General features: G+C 38.1%; 1 protein-coding gene across 1 annotated transcript in view; it reads right to left on the reverse strand.

Annotated features, from left to right (window-relative positions):
* Nucleotides 1-16,992, reverse strand: part of KIF15 (kinesin family member 15) — a 63,510-nt gene that overhangs the window by 8,212 nt on the left and 38,306 nt on the right. Inside the window, exons 23-34 of the mRNA XM_052642525.1 lie at nt 16,097-16,166; nt 15,633-15,719; nt 14,907-15,011; nt 13,982-14,104; nt 11,047-11,193; nt 10,447-10,548; nt 9,969-10,133; nt 8,013-8,122; nt 6,792-6,864; nt 5,697-5,734; nt 880-1,045; nt 473-604 (exon numbers count right to left, since the gene is read on the reverse strand). Coding sequence (XP_052498485.1) covers nt 473-604; nt 880-1,045; nt 5,697-5,734; nt 6,792-6,864; nt 8,013-8,122; nt 9,969-10,133; nt 10,447-10,548; nt 11,047-11,193; nt 13,982-14,104; nt 14,907-15,011; nt 15,633-15,719; nt 16,097-16,166 — 1,318 coding nt within the window. The remainder of the gene's footprint in view (nt 1-472; nt 605-879; nt 1,046-5,696; nt 5,735-6,791; nt 6,865-8,012; nt 8,123-9,968; nt 10,134-10,446; nt 10,549-11,046; nt 11,194-13,981; nt 14,105-14,906; nt 15,012-15,632; nt 15,720-16,096; nt 16,167-16,992) is intronic.

Raw genomic sequence — 16,992 nt, forward strand, 5'->3', positions numbered from 1 at the left:
CCCTCCCCCCCGCCGCCCCCACATACACCATTAATAGTCATGGCTCTTAATTCAGTTCTACTAAGTAGGCATGGGTAGCTCTTACTTTTACAAAAGGGGGAAAAAAAAGTCTCCCAACAAGGAAGGCAGTTGATCTGGATCTTTATGGCTCATTCTTTTTCCTTTCTTTTAAAAATAAATTTTCAGCACGCAACTTTTCTGACTCCTGGTAATTTTTAAGGAAAAGAAAAGAAAAAAAATTTAGGCTCTAATTCTTACAGTAAGAAGTATTCTCAGCATTCATTAAGTTTAAATTTCCACTGATAAACTACTTAACAGTAAACAAGAATCTCATGGGTATGATAACCGAATTATGCTTGGACTAGCAATGACCAATTTTTTTCCAAGCAGTTAAGTGATTCAATAATTAAATTTTAATTAAATAATCATTTAAAAATCAGAATGAGCTTATTTAGAACAATCAGGTGTTTACCTCAGTAAGCCTGACATTTTCCTTCTTCAACCGCACTACGTACTGGATCTTCTGATGGAGGTTTTGGTGACCCACCAACTTTCCATTCTCCTCGGCCAGACACTCCACCTGTTTCCTTAACAGTTCCATCTCCTGTAGGGAAATCAATCCGGGGAAGATAAAAATGAGCTGCTTTGAATTTTTCATTTAAAATAACATTACTAAAAAAATAAAATAAAATAAAATAAAATAACATTACTGCATGCCTTCCAGGAGAAGAGGGAGGGAGAGACAGAGCCCAGGCTCCCAGCTTTCGTGACCACACATCTCTACATGCTCTGAGCAACTCTCAACTACAGGGTGCCCAATCGCAGCCAGCATCCTTATGCTGATCGGCTCTGTTCATAAAAACCAACACAGAAATGCACCTGGCATGTTCTCTCTTTTTCTTCATACAGCTCTTCCAACTTTGATCTCAGTTGTTGCTTTTCTTGGAATGCTTTAGACTCCAACATTCTGACTCGTTTGACTTCCTCAGTCATCGTCAGGTATTCGGTCTCTTTGTTCTGAAGGGTGCTCTGGAGCTGCTCCAGGCTGTAATGGGAACTATCGAGTTATAATATTCCAAAGGGACACAAGTGTAAGACAGTACTCAAATCAGACATTTGTCACCCAAGCCCAGGAGTTTGATTTGAAAGTATCACTAATATTTAGTCTTCCCCTTGTGACAGAACAGGAAGATAGCAAGCGTTGCATATAAGCTTTTTTTTTAATGCTTGCTTACCCCAAACTTACATTTTGCAAAGTTCCATAATCCATTTTTTTATACAACAAAAAGTTAGAATGCAGATTTTTAGATGTAGCCCTTGGAGGAAACTGTTATTTAAGTATTATTAGAGTCTGCAAGATTTATTCAGTGCCCCTTAGAGTAATCATTTCTGATTTCAAAAACTGGTTCTCAGACGATGGGAGAGTAGTCATTTCTTAAAGGATATATACTTTATGCAACTATCACTTGCAAATAAACATTAAAAAGAAGGGTTACCCATGGACAGACCTAGAAATTGTCATATTGAGTGAAATAAGCCAGACAGAGAAAGACCAATAACCTATGATATTGCTTATATGTGGAATCTAAAAAATAAAAATAAAAATTTATACAAATGAACTTACTTATAAAACAGAAACAGACTGATAGACTTGAAGAATGAACTTATGGTTACCAGGGGGAAAGGGTGGAAAGAGAGAAATAGACAGGGAGTGTGGGATGGACATGTATACACCACTGTATTTAAAATAGGTAAACAAGAAGGGCCTACAGTATAGCATAGGAACTCTGCTCAATGTTGTGTAATAATCTAAATGGGAAAAGAATTTGAAAAAAGAACAGAAACATGTATAACTGAATCACTTTACTGTACACTTGAAACTAACATAACATTGTTAATCAACTATACTCCAATATAAAGAAAAAAGTTGAAGAAAAAGTGTTCAAAATAACTAAGTGTTCAAAAGGGAAAGAAAAAAGGATTACCAAAAAATTATACAGAATTTCACAAAACTAACTTAATCCTATAACCTTCCCAAAGAAACAAATACTTTTTATTTGTTTTACAATGCATATGGAATACAACACTGACAATTTAAATGACGTAATACAGAGAATATATCATTTAAAGCCAACAACTCCTAGGGCAGTGTTTTCAGACTACATTCCGTGGAAACTCAGGCGGACAGTGTGGGGCTGGCACTGATGTTTTCCTAATTCACCTGGAGCTGTTCTGCATTTGTCTTATGAATTTTGCTTTTGTTTGATGAAAAGGCTTTGTGGCATGGCAGACACTAGTTTCCTACCCATTTAATTTTTATAAAAACTCAGTTTGGGAGAAGAAAGGCAGAGGACAAGCACACCGAGTTCCCGAAAACTAGTAAATAATAACTGGTCTGAGCTGAGCGTGGTTATCTCTATGCCACTGCCAGATACTGGTTTTCTCAATTTGCCCTGCAGGCATACTAATTTTGGCTAAGGAGACAAAATCTTGAGCTCTCCTGTGAGTATTTTTCCCCTGGTAAAGTCCTTTTGAACGCACCACACTGTAAACTGTGATCCTCCTGTGTATGTTGTTTGGAGCTGCAGCAGCCATCTTGTAGCCAAGAGGTCACAAGCAAGCGTACCAAATGCAGAAGAACGGAAAGAATCAATGATGGCATCACTGAGTCAGTGCAACTCCAGAAACAATGCCTACACCACTGTTGGCTTGGTATTCAGTTCTTTGTTGCTTTTTAAAAACATCTCAGTTGGGACTGATAAAACTGTGTGTGCCATTTTCTGAAGACTGAGTCACTTGCCACAGTTTGGGCTCCTATAGTTCCAGAGACAGTGTATCACTGGAGATTCCTGGTTACTAGATCATGAAATAAATTACATATCAGCTTAGATGCTTTCATTCTTTTTAACTAGAAGGTCTCAATTGGGTATTATTTCTAAAATAGATACACTTCTACAAACTATACAGCTGGATTATCATAGAGCCAGTAAGTGATCCAGAGTGCTGTCCTACCCCTGTAACGAACTGGCTGGGAACCAGTTGCCAAACTGCTCATATGTAGATAAAAGAGTTGAACAAAGCTCCATTCCAAATCTATACTCTGTTAAGTATGTGATTCTATGAAGCAAATGACTCAATAACTGAGTAACAAAACTTTAACAAGTTAAGTGGTCTTTGTCAGCTGATCATTAAAAAGAATTTTTGATGAGAAATCACTACGTAATTTTTGGCATATTAACTTGAACTAGCTTAAATAATTGAATAAAAATATTCTAACAAAACTTCTTCCATTGCCATTTAGTTACTATGTGAATAAGATTTCTCAACATTTATATCAATAGATCAAAAAAAAGTAGGACTAGAACTGATAGTGAATACTGTCTGATTCCAAAATTAAGTGTAACAGAATGAGCTAAATAAAGAAAAAGCATTAAGATAAAATTCATTCAGCGATGAAGTTCCAAGAAAATTTTACCAGTATAATAATTACTTGTAAAAATTTACAATAAATTCAGGATATTCTAATAATTATAATGAATACCCAATCCATAAAAATACTCAGAACCATATGAATATGATCCACTTTTACAAATTACTTATAATTTCCATACATATTTTCATTGCTAAGTTACATGACTGGGCCATCAACTGAAAGTTTTCCAAACACTATATTAAATTAGCATATAATTCTGCATGGGAACAGAATGGAAATAATTTCAAAGGAAAAAGGAACAATGTAAAATTACAGATTCAGGAATTTCTTCATGTATTTTTTAAATGGAGAGAAAGTATCAAATAATTTGGATAACTTGTAAAAGAAATCAGCAAGAGCTTTATTTCTAAATATCATTATTTTCTGTGCTCAAACTTCTATCCTTTGCAATAATTTAAACTTACAATGAAAAATTTTAAAGTCAACTCCAAAAATGTGCAAGAGGGTACATGGTATTTCAAATGTTGGAGAATCTCTGTTCCTGATGAGATTTATTCTATTCAGAGCACACAGTAGCTTTCTAATGTTTTATCACTTTGTTAGTACCGACTGGTTTATTTATTTTGAACTTGATTTAAAAAATACCCTTTATTATGTTTAGCAAAGAATGAGGCAGTCTATTGACTATGCCAAAGCCTTTGATTGTGTGGATCACAATAAACTGTGGAAAATCCTGAAAAAGATGGGAATACCAGACCTCCTGACCTGCCTCTTGAGAAACCTATATGCAGGTCAGGAACCAACAGTTAGAACTGGACATGGAACAACAGACTGGTTCCAAATAGGAAAAGGAGTACATATCAAGACTGTATATTATCACCCTGCTTATTTAACTTATATGCAGAGTACATCATGAGAAATGCCAGGCTGGAAGAAGCACAAGCTGGAATTAAGATTGCCAGGAGAAATATCAATAACCTCAGATATGCAGATGACACCATCCTTATGGCAGAAAGTGAAGAGGAACTAAAAAGCCTCTTGATGAAAGTGAAAGTGGAGAGTGAAAAAGTTGGCTTAAAGCTCAACATTCAGAAAACAAAGATCATGGCATCTGGTCCCATCACTTCATGGGAAATAGATGGGGAAACAGTGGAAACAGTGTCAGACTATTTTTGGGGGCTCCAAAATCACTGCAGATGGTGATTGCAGCCATGAAATTAAAAGATGCTTACTCCTTGGAAGGAAAGTCATGACCAACCTAGATAGTATATTGAAAAGCAGAGACATTACTTTGCCAACAAAGGTCTGTCTAGTCAAGGCTATGGTTTCTCTGGTAGTCATGTATGGATGTGAGAGTTGGACTGTGAAGAAAGCTGAGCGCCAAAGAATTGCTGCTTTTGAACTGTGGTGTTGGAGAAGACTCTTGAGAGTCCCTTGGACTGCAAGGAGATCCAACCAGTCCATTCTGAAAGGAACACCCAGGAGATCAGCCCTGGGTGTTCATTGGAAGGACTGATGCTAAAGCTGAAACTCCAATACTTTGGCCACCTCATGCGAAGAGTTGACTCATTGGAAAAGACCCTGATGCTGGGAGGGATTGGGGGCAAGAGAAGGGGACGACAGAGGATGAGATGGCTGGATGGCATCACCGACTCGATGGACATGAGTTTGAGTGAACTCCGGGAGTTGGTGATGGACAGGGAGGCCTGGCGTGCTGGGGTTCATGGGGTTACAAAGAGTCAGACACGACTGAGCGACTGAACTGAACTGAGGCAGTTTATAAGATTACATAAGTTAAAAGATGAAACTATATGAATAAAATAAAATTGTGTCCATAGAGAACATATAAAGAGACCCAAAGTCAAGACCAGAAGAATTCAGAGTATCCATCTATGGGTCTGAGAGGGCCTCAAGGGTTTAAATGCAGTGAGAAGGAAATCTGGTCGGTTCTCATTGGTCACACTGTCCAAGAAGCGAAAAACCATCAACTGCCCCAGGGAAACTAAGTTTTCCTGGCACTTACTTCTTTAAGACGCATATATATTTTTAATGGGTTCACATGAGGGACCCCTTTAGCAAGAGGCATTTAAGGCAAGAATTTTGTAACCATCTACTGTGTTCACATACTATGTTCACTATTACAGAAAGGAAAGAATTTTCTTACCTTGTGGTTATAATAATTATTTCTTCCTTTTAGAGGAATACTGCTTGGTATTAATAAAGAAAAGGTCAACAACAACTTGAATTACAAGAGTGTACTTACTTTCCTTTCATTATCAGCATTTCTTCCACCAATTTATTCTATAAGAGGATTAAAGAAAGAAAAAGAGAAAATGGCTTAAGTTCTTAACAATGCTAAACAAAACACTGAAAGTAACCAGTTCACTCATGTTAATAAAACCATGATAATAACAAAATATTATAATAAAATACTGATAAATGATAAAATAATAATAAAAGCAACATCCTTTTTAATACAATCATAACTCAGTGTTCATAGAATCACTATTTACAATAACCAAGACCTGGAAGCAACCAAATGTCCATGAATAGAGCAATGGATAAAGAAGGTATGGGACACAGACAATGGAATATTACTCAGTCATAAAAGAAGAATGAAATACTGCCATCTGCAGCAACATGGATGGACCAAGAGATTGTCATATTAAGTGAAGTAAGTCAAACAAAGACAAGTATTTTATGGTATCACTTATAGATAGAATCTAAAAAAAATGATACAAATGAGCTTATTTATGAAACAAACAGACTTACAGACATAGAAAACAAATCTATGGTTACCAAAAAGGAAAGACGGAGAGGGATAAATTAGGAATTTGGGATTAGCAGATATAGATTACTATGTGTAAAGCAGATAAACAACAAAGTCCTACTGTATAGTATAGGAACTATATTCAGTATCTTATAATAAAACACAATGGAAAAGAATATGAAAAAGAATACACATATAGATATAAAAATCACTTTGCTGTATACCAGCAACTAACACAATGCTGTAAATCAACTATACTTCAAATACAAAAAAAATGGGGGGAATATCCCTTTCCATAATCCCAAATACACACATGTACTGTGCCCTTTAATGCTTCAAATAGGATACTTGCTTCTAAATGGAGAACGCTATGTGAACAACAGGCTTACTATTTACGCATGAAGACTACTTCACTCTCAATTTTCAACGATAGCCAAATAATGATGGTAAATATCAAACTTAAGTGGGAATACAAAAAAGGCAAAATTTCAATAATAAAATGATTTTTAAAATATATAACGATGAACGTTAACTATAAAGGCAGGTCTCAGAGAAGGAAAACAACTATTATGTAAAAAAAAATCATACTTTAGCAAGTCTTTCTTTGATCACTTCTTCTTGTTCATTCTTCAGCTGTTGACTGTCTGAATGATTCTGTTTGCTGCATAGATTAGGAAGGGAGGATGGGAAACCACTGTCAAATTTATTCAAGTATCAATTTCACATCTACTACACATACAACAATGCCAAGGTGTGTGGTATTTGAATGCAGGAATCTGACTGCTCCAATGAAACATCAGTTATCAAACAGGCTGACCCCTGGGCTGTAACTTTCTTCTAATCTTTCATGAAGAAGGTTCTGTATGGCTCCTCATATAAGGAACACAAGGCTATGAAGTATTTTAAATTGCGATTTTATAAATGATCTGAAAATGTTCTGTGTTTCATGCTTAAACTAACTCTTGATAAAAGACAGTATACGATGTACAATGCTTTTCTTTAATATGTCTGGACATGGGGGTGGAGCATATGGAAACTAGGTGAGCAGACTATGAGCTACCTACATCAGAATCACTCAGAAGGGGAAGGTAAATCCCTAGAAGAGGATGCTTAACAAAATGACCATCTCCTTTGCTCACTAAAACTTGAAACATCTAGGAGGAACTCCCTGGTGGTCCAGTAGTTAGGACTCTGTGCTTTCAGTGCTAAAGACTCAGGTTTAGTCCAATATCACACGACTTTCAAGCAACAGAGAGGACATAGCCCGGTTGTGGCTGCCCCTGACAAGATGCTGGGCCATTAGCAGATACAACTAGAAAACTGCCTGAGTCAAAACCAACACACACACACCTACCCAGACCTAAGACCAGACCTAAGAGAACACCCCTCTATAAAGTTCTTCCCAGAAGCTTTCTCTCCACTGGAAGCCATCAAGCAAAACCAAGGAAATTCTTTTTCTGCAGGCAGAACCTTGATCCTTGTCTTGTTGACGTATATGCTCCCCAAGCTCCAACCCCTCTTTCAGATACAAGTAGACAGTTTGGTTCAACTATTTATTTCACACATTTGAAATTAATTTCAACAGCTCTACAGCAATAAAAAGGTCATCAGGGTCGGCAAGATCATGACGACCTTCTCCATCTCTGGAAAACCCCCTCATTAGACCTGATGGAGAAGCAACTGATGAAGCAGCTCCTGGATCATCGAGAAACATCACACATGCTGTGAAACGTACTCCGACTTCATTCACTCAGCGGTGCCCAGGCAGGCCAAGATTCAGCCCACAGAGTTCTTGAGGCTCTTTCTTACCTGTTGTCCTTCTGTCTTTTGATATCGTCCAGTTGACCTTGCAGGAGCCAGTTTTTCTCTCTCAACTGCTCAGCCTCCAGGCGTAGGTTTTCCATTTCACACAACTGCTCCTAAAAACACCAGATCAGGTCTTTTCAGAAAACGCATGACAGCAGACATGATTTTGCTCCCCAGGCCATATTAAGACAGGTATTCTGTTTCAAGTTCCCTCCACGCACTGAACACTGTTCTGCATATCACTGGATTAAAAAGTAGACAATGAGAAGCTCTTGGGGGCTCGGAATGTGATTGATTTTCATACCTCTATTGTCTTAAACATAGTCCTTTATCAATATCACATAAATCAGACTTCCCTAGTGGGCCAGTGGTTAAGACTCTGTGCTTCCATTGCAGGGGGCATGGATTTGATCCCTGATCAAGGAACAAAGATCCCACATGCCATGGGGCAACTAAGCCTGTGAGCCACCCCAACTAAACATAAGGACTCTGGAGCCTGCATGACACAACAAAAGATTGCTCATGCTGCAAGGAAGATCTTGTGTGTGGCACCGAAAAAAAAAAAATCACATTAAAATTAAAATTCATCAAAATTCCTTTATGAGAAAAGATGAACAAAACTTACCTACTTTGGTAAATATTCTATTTGATTCTATTTCATAGATTCTAATTTTTTAAAAAACTGACATGCCACAGCCTCAAAATACTTAACTGTATTCTAACTTGAAAATCATGAGCACAACCATCCAGAAGAAATAAATACTTGTCTGTAAGGAGTGTTCTTTTTTATTTTATTTGTCTATTTTTGGCTGCCCTGGGTCTTCATTGCTAAGCAAGGGCTTTCTCTAGTTGTGGCAAACAGAAGCTAATCCCTAGTTGCGGTGCCTGGGCTTTTCATCGTGGAAGTTTCTCTTGTTGCAGAGCATGGGCTCGAGGTCGCATGGACTCAGCAGTTGTGGTGCATGGGCTTAGCTGCTCCGCAGCATGTGGGATCTTCCCAGACCAGGGATCCAACTTGTGTGCCCTGCATTGGCAGGGGGATTCCTAACCACTGGACTACCAGGTTAAATCCTGGAGCAACCATTTTGATTTACTTCTGCTTATCTATTTTTTTATTTCTTTTAACCTGACCCAATTTCTTCTAAGTACCAAGATTGTATCAATCCAGGTAATAAAAACGATCCCCTCTATCCTATTCGTATAGTAAGGTAACTTTGTTCTAAAACAAATACTCACTGCAGAGTGATGAGCTCACGGACGATCTTCTATGGAGCATCACACCCTCCCTACCCGCCGCCCCCCACACCCACACTACACTTACCCAGGCACTCCTTGACATACCTTACAGCCCTAACATCGCCCTAAACACACTCTCCCACACACAAAAACCATACCCTCCACAAGTGAGGTGAAAAACCTTAGAAGGAAGTTTAAAGAAATGGCAAACAAGAGAAATGCACTTTTTCACTATCACAGACATAAAGAACGCCTGTAGCTCATTAAGAAAAAGTTCAACAACAGAGAAATGGGTGAAAGATATAGCTCATAGAAACAAAACACCAAAAGATGCTCAATCTGACTCCTAATAATAAAAGCACAAATTAAAAAATATGAGATGTGTTCCAGCTATTAAACTGGCAAAGATCTCACAGCACTGTCATGAGAGTAGCTGGTGCAGCCTATATGATATGACACCATCACGAGGCAAAAAAAAAAAAGGGACAGGGAGACTGTGTTTAAACACCTGGCTACAGATGCATTGAAAAGCTCTCAGAAACTGACTACACCCAGAGCCTTCAGGGACAGCAAACCAGGTAGCTTGGAGCTGGGCTGAGAGGAAAACTTTTCTGCATCTTACACTTCAGTTTTGTTTCTTTTGAGTTGTGGATCCTCAGTCACCATGAAAGATACTGCTTATTTTGTAACATTAAATTCATTGAAAAAAATTTACCCAGTTACCTTTATCCTGAGAATCTCAGCATTTTTGACTTCTCTCTCTTCATTGAGTTTTGTTATAAGGTGTTGCAAAGAAATCTTAGAGGCTCTCCAATCTTCTATCTCTTGTTCTTGTGTTTCCAGGAGTTTTGCCAAATGTGTTTGAAAATGTGGTGGTGTTTTAGGGCTCTAAAACAAAATCAAATTTCATCCAAATACCTGATGAAGTAGTTACAAAGATTTCATTGGTAAATGAAAGATGGTAAATGTATATGCCACCCATGAAGAAAATACACAGGCCACACATAGTTTGTCATCCTAATTCTTGTCCGAGTAAAACAAATAAAACACTGGTACCTTTTCATCAAAAGCAAAAAAACAGAGTAGGTGTTTGTGACAATCTTTTTCTGTAAAGACAAAGCTAGTCTTAGCAATTTTCAGCTTTCATTGTTCACAAAATCGCTTATTCGTCCTGAAATGCACTCTTGTTTATGACAAGTACCTGGGGATAATTGGCAGCAGAATCCATCACATGTTCTAGTTGTCTCATTTTGAAGTTATATTCATTCTTCTTCTGTTCTACTTCCTCTTTCTTTTGGTTTAGCTGGGGAAAATTGAACAGAAGGTTACAAATTGGACAATAACATGGGGACATGATCCAATTAGAATAGACAATCTTCCCTGGGCATGTGGAAATGGACTACTTATTTTTTTCATGACCTGTTTGATAATTTGAAATTATTTCCACTTTAAAAGAAACTTCTTTTTAAGCTTCACAAGTAATCACATGGTCATCTGAGGAAAATTACAAAATATAAAACCACAATAGCCAAAAATGAGGATGGAAGTCTGCCATAACCTTTTGCCACAGTAGTCAGAACTTGCTGGCATGTGTCAAGGGTCGAGGGTGGGTAGGAGGACAGCCATGCAAGTCTGAACACAAAGAAGCAACCTGTTAAAAGCCCACCTACACACCCTGCTAGCCTGCTTTTCTGAATGTGGAGAATTACCCAAGGCGGTGACCTCATGAACTCAACCACCATGCAGCCCTGCTTCCCCCACGGCCATGCCCATCCTGAGTAATGTTCCCCCTGCATCTCACCTCGTGCTGAAGTTCCTGGATGAGGGCATCCTTTCTGGTCAGCTCCTCCTGGGCCGACTGCAGAAGCCCTGAGTGCTTTCTCGAGGCCTCGGTGAGCATGTTCAGCTGCTCAGTGGCGTGAGCCAGGTCCTCGCAGAGCATGTCCCTCTGTTAGGGGACAAGGCCCACGGAAGAAGACCCTCTTAATTGTGCCGCCCCAGTATCAATTTAGAAATCATTACTCCGCAGAATTTTTAAAGTGCTAGGAAAGTGAGAACTTAAGTGCGAACTTTAAGTGAGAACTTTTTTTTTGGCTTGTATGCTAATCCATTATAAGACAAACCAAGCAGTTAATATTTAAGTCATCAGGTCTAGAGATAAATATTACAGTAAATTCATTTAAGTACCCAGATTGAAGTCTCACTGCTCTCTGCTCCTCTCTCCCCTCACCCCCATGTAATCAAAGCTGATCTCTCTTGCCTTGGGAGGACTCCAGGCACTGGTCTCTAGTTTACCTGTTGTCTCTCCAATAGATTCTATAGATGGGAAGGTAAACAGTTATAAAGACAAGTACCCCTCAGCTAACTGTGTTAGAGCATCACAGGCCATCAAAGTTTCAGGGGAGCAGCTTGATAGAAAATGGCAGAGAGAATTAGAAGTCCCAGAGGTTGCATGCACAATTCCTATGTCCACAGTGTATGTAATCTCTACAAATTAGAGCAGAATCTGTTCCACCTAACTTTCCAAATTTACATGTATGAAAGTGAAAGTGGTACTTGCTCAGTTGTGTCCAACTCTTTGAGACCCCATGGCGGAGTCTGCTATACTCCTCTGTCCATGGGATTCTCCGGGCAAGACTACTGGAGTGGTTAACCATTCCCTTCTCCAGTGGATCTTCCCAACCCAGAGATCAAACCTGGGTCTCCCACATTGCAGGTGGATTCTTTACCGTCTGAGCCACCAGGGAAGCCTTGTGCATGTACATGTGTGTGTATAATAGTGTATATTACATATACATTAAACATACAATATTACATATACATCATAGTATGCACACCTATACTTGATAGATCACAATCTCTCCCCATATACTTATTTTTATGACAGTAAGTTCCCTACATATGAACCTTCAAGTTGTGACTGTTCAAAGGTGTAGATGCATATTTGCACGTCCAATCATGGAAGTTAGTTCAGGCATCGGGCATGCACTGTCACGTGTGCATCCTCTGCAAGTGGTTTTGTGCACTTCACTGTAAACGACTGTATATAGCGGTAGTAGTACAGTATCGTTATTTCAAGCCCAGGATGTCCAGAAGCAAGTGTAAAAGCAGAAGTGATGCTCATGTGCAACAATTACTGAAGCCCAAACACCCTAGAGCTCGGGCTCTGCAACAGGAGAAGCCACTGCAATGAGAAGCCCAAGCATCGCAACTAGAGAGCAGCCACCATTCGCCGCAACTACAGAAAGCCATGTGCAGCAATAAAGACACAGCACAGCCAAAAAATCTTTGTTGGACTTAAAAATGCACTCTTGAAACGGAACTCGTTCATATGTAGGTGACTTACTGTATATTATTTTCATTGAGTGGGCTCTATTTCATCTTATGGCTGTTATCTTTTAACCCTCCATTCAATATTTCAATTGATCTGAATTTCTCACTACTGTATGCATCTTATTCTCATATCTAGATTATTTTGTGCTGTGCTTAGTCACTCAGTGGTGTCTGACTCTTTTCGACCCCATGGACTGTACCCCGCCAGGCTCCTCTGCTCATGGTGATTCTCCAGGCAAGAATACCGGAATGGGGTGCCATGCCCCTCTCCAGATCTAGATTATTACTTTAAGCTAAATTTCTAACTGTGCAAATTTGAAGCATATGCAAAAAATTTAAGGCTACATGTTATTACCAGATCACCTCCCAAAAGGCTGAACTTAAACTTCACCAAAAGTTCAAGTAATCCTTTCTCTGCATATCTTCAAGTCTTAATATTCACCAGTTCTAACATCAAAAAATAATTCTTATTTCCATTTGCATTTTGCTGACTTCAGAGCGACTCCTGGGTCACTAGTTCTCCTTCGGGAAACTACTCTGCCTAAGCTCTTGCATCTCTAGCCACTCACAGCTAACTATTCCCCTTGATGGGGATCCTTCACAAACATTCACAACTGCCATGCTTCCCTCCCTAGCAGAGTCCTGTACAAATACTATCTCCTTCTGGAAGCTCTTAGGAATTCTCCAGGCATAACTGCTTCCTTCTCTGGGCTCCCAAGTCTTTTATTACCTCATAACACATCTACCTCTTAAGCTAGACTGCATGCTTTGTGGTAAATAACTGTGTTTCAATCATTCTTCTATTCCCAAATGCAAAACAAGTACAGGCTGTATGGCAGGAGGGTTCAATAAATACTCGTTGAATTTGTTTCAAGGGTAGCAAGAAAACTATTTGTAAAGCAAGTGCAAAGCAGTATACATAGTAGGCTCCATCAAGGTATACAGGACTAGCCAAAAAATATTTCTGGAAGGATACACGAGGATATTGCTTTATATATTTTGAAGTTTGAACCACATGACAGTACTGCTTAATTTTTTAAAAAATATATTTACATCAACAACAAAACAAAATCTGTTTTAGCTAAAACACAAGAAGCCACTCTGAGGTTAATGAGCCCTTCCTTTGCTCCCTGTTGCTGCCACTACATCCAAGTAAGGGTAATTTCCATTCTGCTTCCTTTTCAGAAGAGGGTCAGTTACAAGAACTTAGCATGGTGTTAGCACATATGAATGAAGATAAATCAACTGAACAAAATATCTACCAATTGTGTAACTACCTTAGGGAAAATGGTCCTAATTATGACTTACTCCTTTTAAAAAGTCTTATATTTATTCATGAATATACACATAAACATGTTGACAACTAAAAAAAGCAGAAAGAGTCATGATGTGTTAACATTTACCTCTATGTCCTCAGAGAGTATTCTCAGTTTCAGGGCTTCTTTGAGATCCAGAATCTCCGCTTCCAGTCTGTTAATCAATGCTTTGCTCTCTTCTTTGTCAGCCAAAGCAGAGTTGTATTTGCCCTACAGAAAAGAAAATTATGATACAAGATCTGTCTGCCTTATTATCAGTTTAGTTTTAGAGTAATAATACTCTAGTAACTGAAGAATGAGTCTGAGTTCTAAGATGTTGACCAGATTAACACAAATTAGTTTAATAACTACTTGTTGAATGAAGGAATAGAACAGTAAATGTATAAATTCCAAAAGTGGAAAAGTCCTGCAGGTATCAGTGAAAATACATCTGGTTTTGTCATCTTTATCAGAAATCAGTATGGAGCACAACAAGCTCCCTTTGGAGCAGAGGAATGAGGAACATTAACAAAAAAACTTTACCTTGACCCAAGGCATGGAGGAAGCATCACCATTTATATGCAGAAAAATTAAGCATTTACTTTAGGAAATGATAAAGTCCAATAATAGAAAAACAAACTCATTTTTTAAATCACTGACATTTCTGAACATCACTAAAATATGCTATTTTTTTTTTAAGTAATTAAGGAACACCACATACCCTTAACCATCAGAGACAACAGCCAATCTGTTTCTGATCTGGTTTGGATCAGCAATTCCCTACTGTGCAGAGAGTGCACTCTTCTCCAGGTCAGTGAGGTCTGAGAAACACTACAAGTGACTTTGCCTTCCTGAGAAGCACACAGCATGTCAGCATACTAAAGGCTCTGCAGGTTCTGCAGATACCCAAGCATGCTGAGCTTTCTTTCACCAGTACATATTTCCAAACCTGGGTGAACAGTGAACCTTGCTTTTGTGTGAAGCTTTTGTGTCTTGTGCTCAATTTTAATATCTCCTTGGCAAAAGAACTTACATTGATGTCCTCCAGTTCTTGCCTCAGGGTGTCTATTGTTTCTGTTTTCTCAGAGACTGAGGTTCTTAGCTCCTGGATCTGGCCCATGAGGTCAGTTACAACTTCCTAACAAAGACAGAGAGGTATCTTCATACCAAGTGACAGCAAAGAGATCATTCTTTAATGATAAATAGTTTACCTTTCCAAAGGACAACAGAAGTCAATTTTATTTTAGCAGAATATCAGGTATCACATTACATTATTAATATCATCACATTACATTATCAATTTATATTTTAATGATTTTCTAATATTTTCATCATTTGCATTGGTTTTATGAATGAATAAGAGCTGGACATAAAAGGAATGTATATCTAATTATATGTTCAGGCACACATATTCTAGTTAAAGCCAACACCAGGGATTTGAGTATTCACATCAGGGGACTGACAATCAATGAAAAAAGGTTGCATTAATGGCACCTTAGTTAAAGGGGGTACAGATGTGTTTTAGAATCACTGCAGTTGTGACATAACATTTGGCACTTCAAGTTATGAGGAAAGTTAACTTAAAAGACCTCATTCTCAAAAAAAAAAGACCTCATTCTCCAGGAACTTTGGAAGATGAGCATAGCCTAAATGCATACAGAAATGCTGGCTACCCATCACCTTGGGAGCAGGAAACCACAATGTGAAGGCCGCATTTATAAGGAATACACAGGGGGCTATAACCTCAACCTCTACCTACCTTGTCAGCATCTCTAGACTTCTCCAGAGAACTGATTATTTTTTCATTAGCACACAAAGTCTCCTTTAGTTTCTGTACTTTTGCCATCTATGGGGGGAAATTAATATTTTTAGAAAGAGCATTAAATCACAAAGTTAACCATGCACATATATCAAAAAAAAAAGGAGTTGAAATCTGCTTTTTGTATTAAACAGTATACACTAAGATGTAATATTTGAAAATAAAAAGTTGAGCCAAAAGATAATGATTTTGTGGTCTCCATCAGGAAGCCACCAACAAATTAATATTACAGCCATCTGGGGGTCAGAAAAAAAAGAGCTGAAAAGAATACAACCAACTCCATCGTTTTATTACTAATATTCAATATCTGAAACATGGAACAATTTTTATAACAAAACTATTTAGATATCAGGAATAAAAGTTACAAACTTCAAATTTCATAGTTAAGAGTATAGGATATTTACCTGCTGCTCACACTTGGCCATCTCTTTCTGTTTCTCCTGACGTACAGCTTCAAGTACTTCTAAGATTTCTCTAGAAAACAAGAATTATCTTCTAGTCATGACTCATTCAATGGAAATGGGAACTGAGTCCATTCATGATAAAGATATTCAATGCACCTGAACTTCCTATACAGTGTTAGGAATTGCATTCCACTTGGATCAGAAATTTGAACTAGTTTCTTCAGTAGTTATTTAACGAGAACCCAGTTTCGTGCCAGGACAGTTTATTTTTCTCCAGAGTACTTAGGACTCCCTAACATAACATCGAGCATATATTTATCACTTCTCTCTCATTTAAACCTCCTAAGGGTGGGGATATTTTGTTCATTGTCTTACCTCTAAATGTCCTGGCATTTACTAGAATAGTGCCTGGCTTGCTGGCTATCACTAAGCATCTGAATGAATGACTAAATGTTAACTGTCTTTCCCAGATAGATAAGAGTCACTACTGCATACCAGGAACTAGAAAAGAATCTGTCTAATAGTAAGAACTCTACAAGTATCTGCTGAATAAACTAACACAAATTCTTCTTACTATAGTAATTATCCTACTGTTGGCTGAAACGAAGAGACTGAGAGATCACCAAGGAGAAGGACTCTGAGAGAGGGAAGAAAGACAACGGCATTCATCCTAAGGACCAGAAGAATAAAGGAACAGAGAGAGAAAGAATAGTAGAAAAGAATAGAAATAATTTCTACTGGTTTATAGTAGCAATAAACCAGTTCCCATCTTCCAATAATAAATACCATGATTTATTTATAGAAGGTCCCAAGTTCTGATCACCACCAATTGCTATTCATTTAAAAAATAGTGTAGGAAAAAAAAATAAATAAATAAATAAAATAAAAAATACTGT

The sequence above is a fragment of the Budorcas taxicolor genome, chromosome 1 (genome assembly GCF_023091745.1).
Source record: "Budorcas taxicolor isolate Tak-1 chromosome 1, Takin1.1, whole genome shotgun sequence".
NCBI lineage: Eukaryota > Metazoa > Chordata > Mammalia > Artiodactyla > Bovidae > Budorcas > Budorcas taxicolor.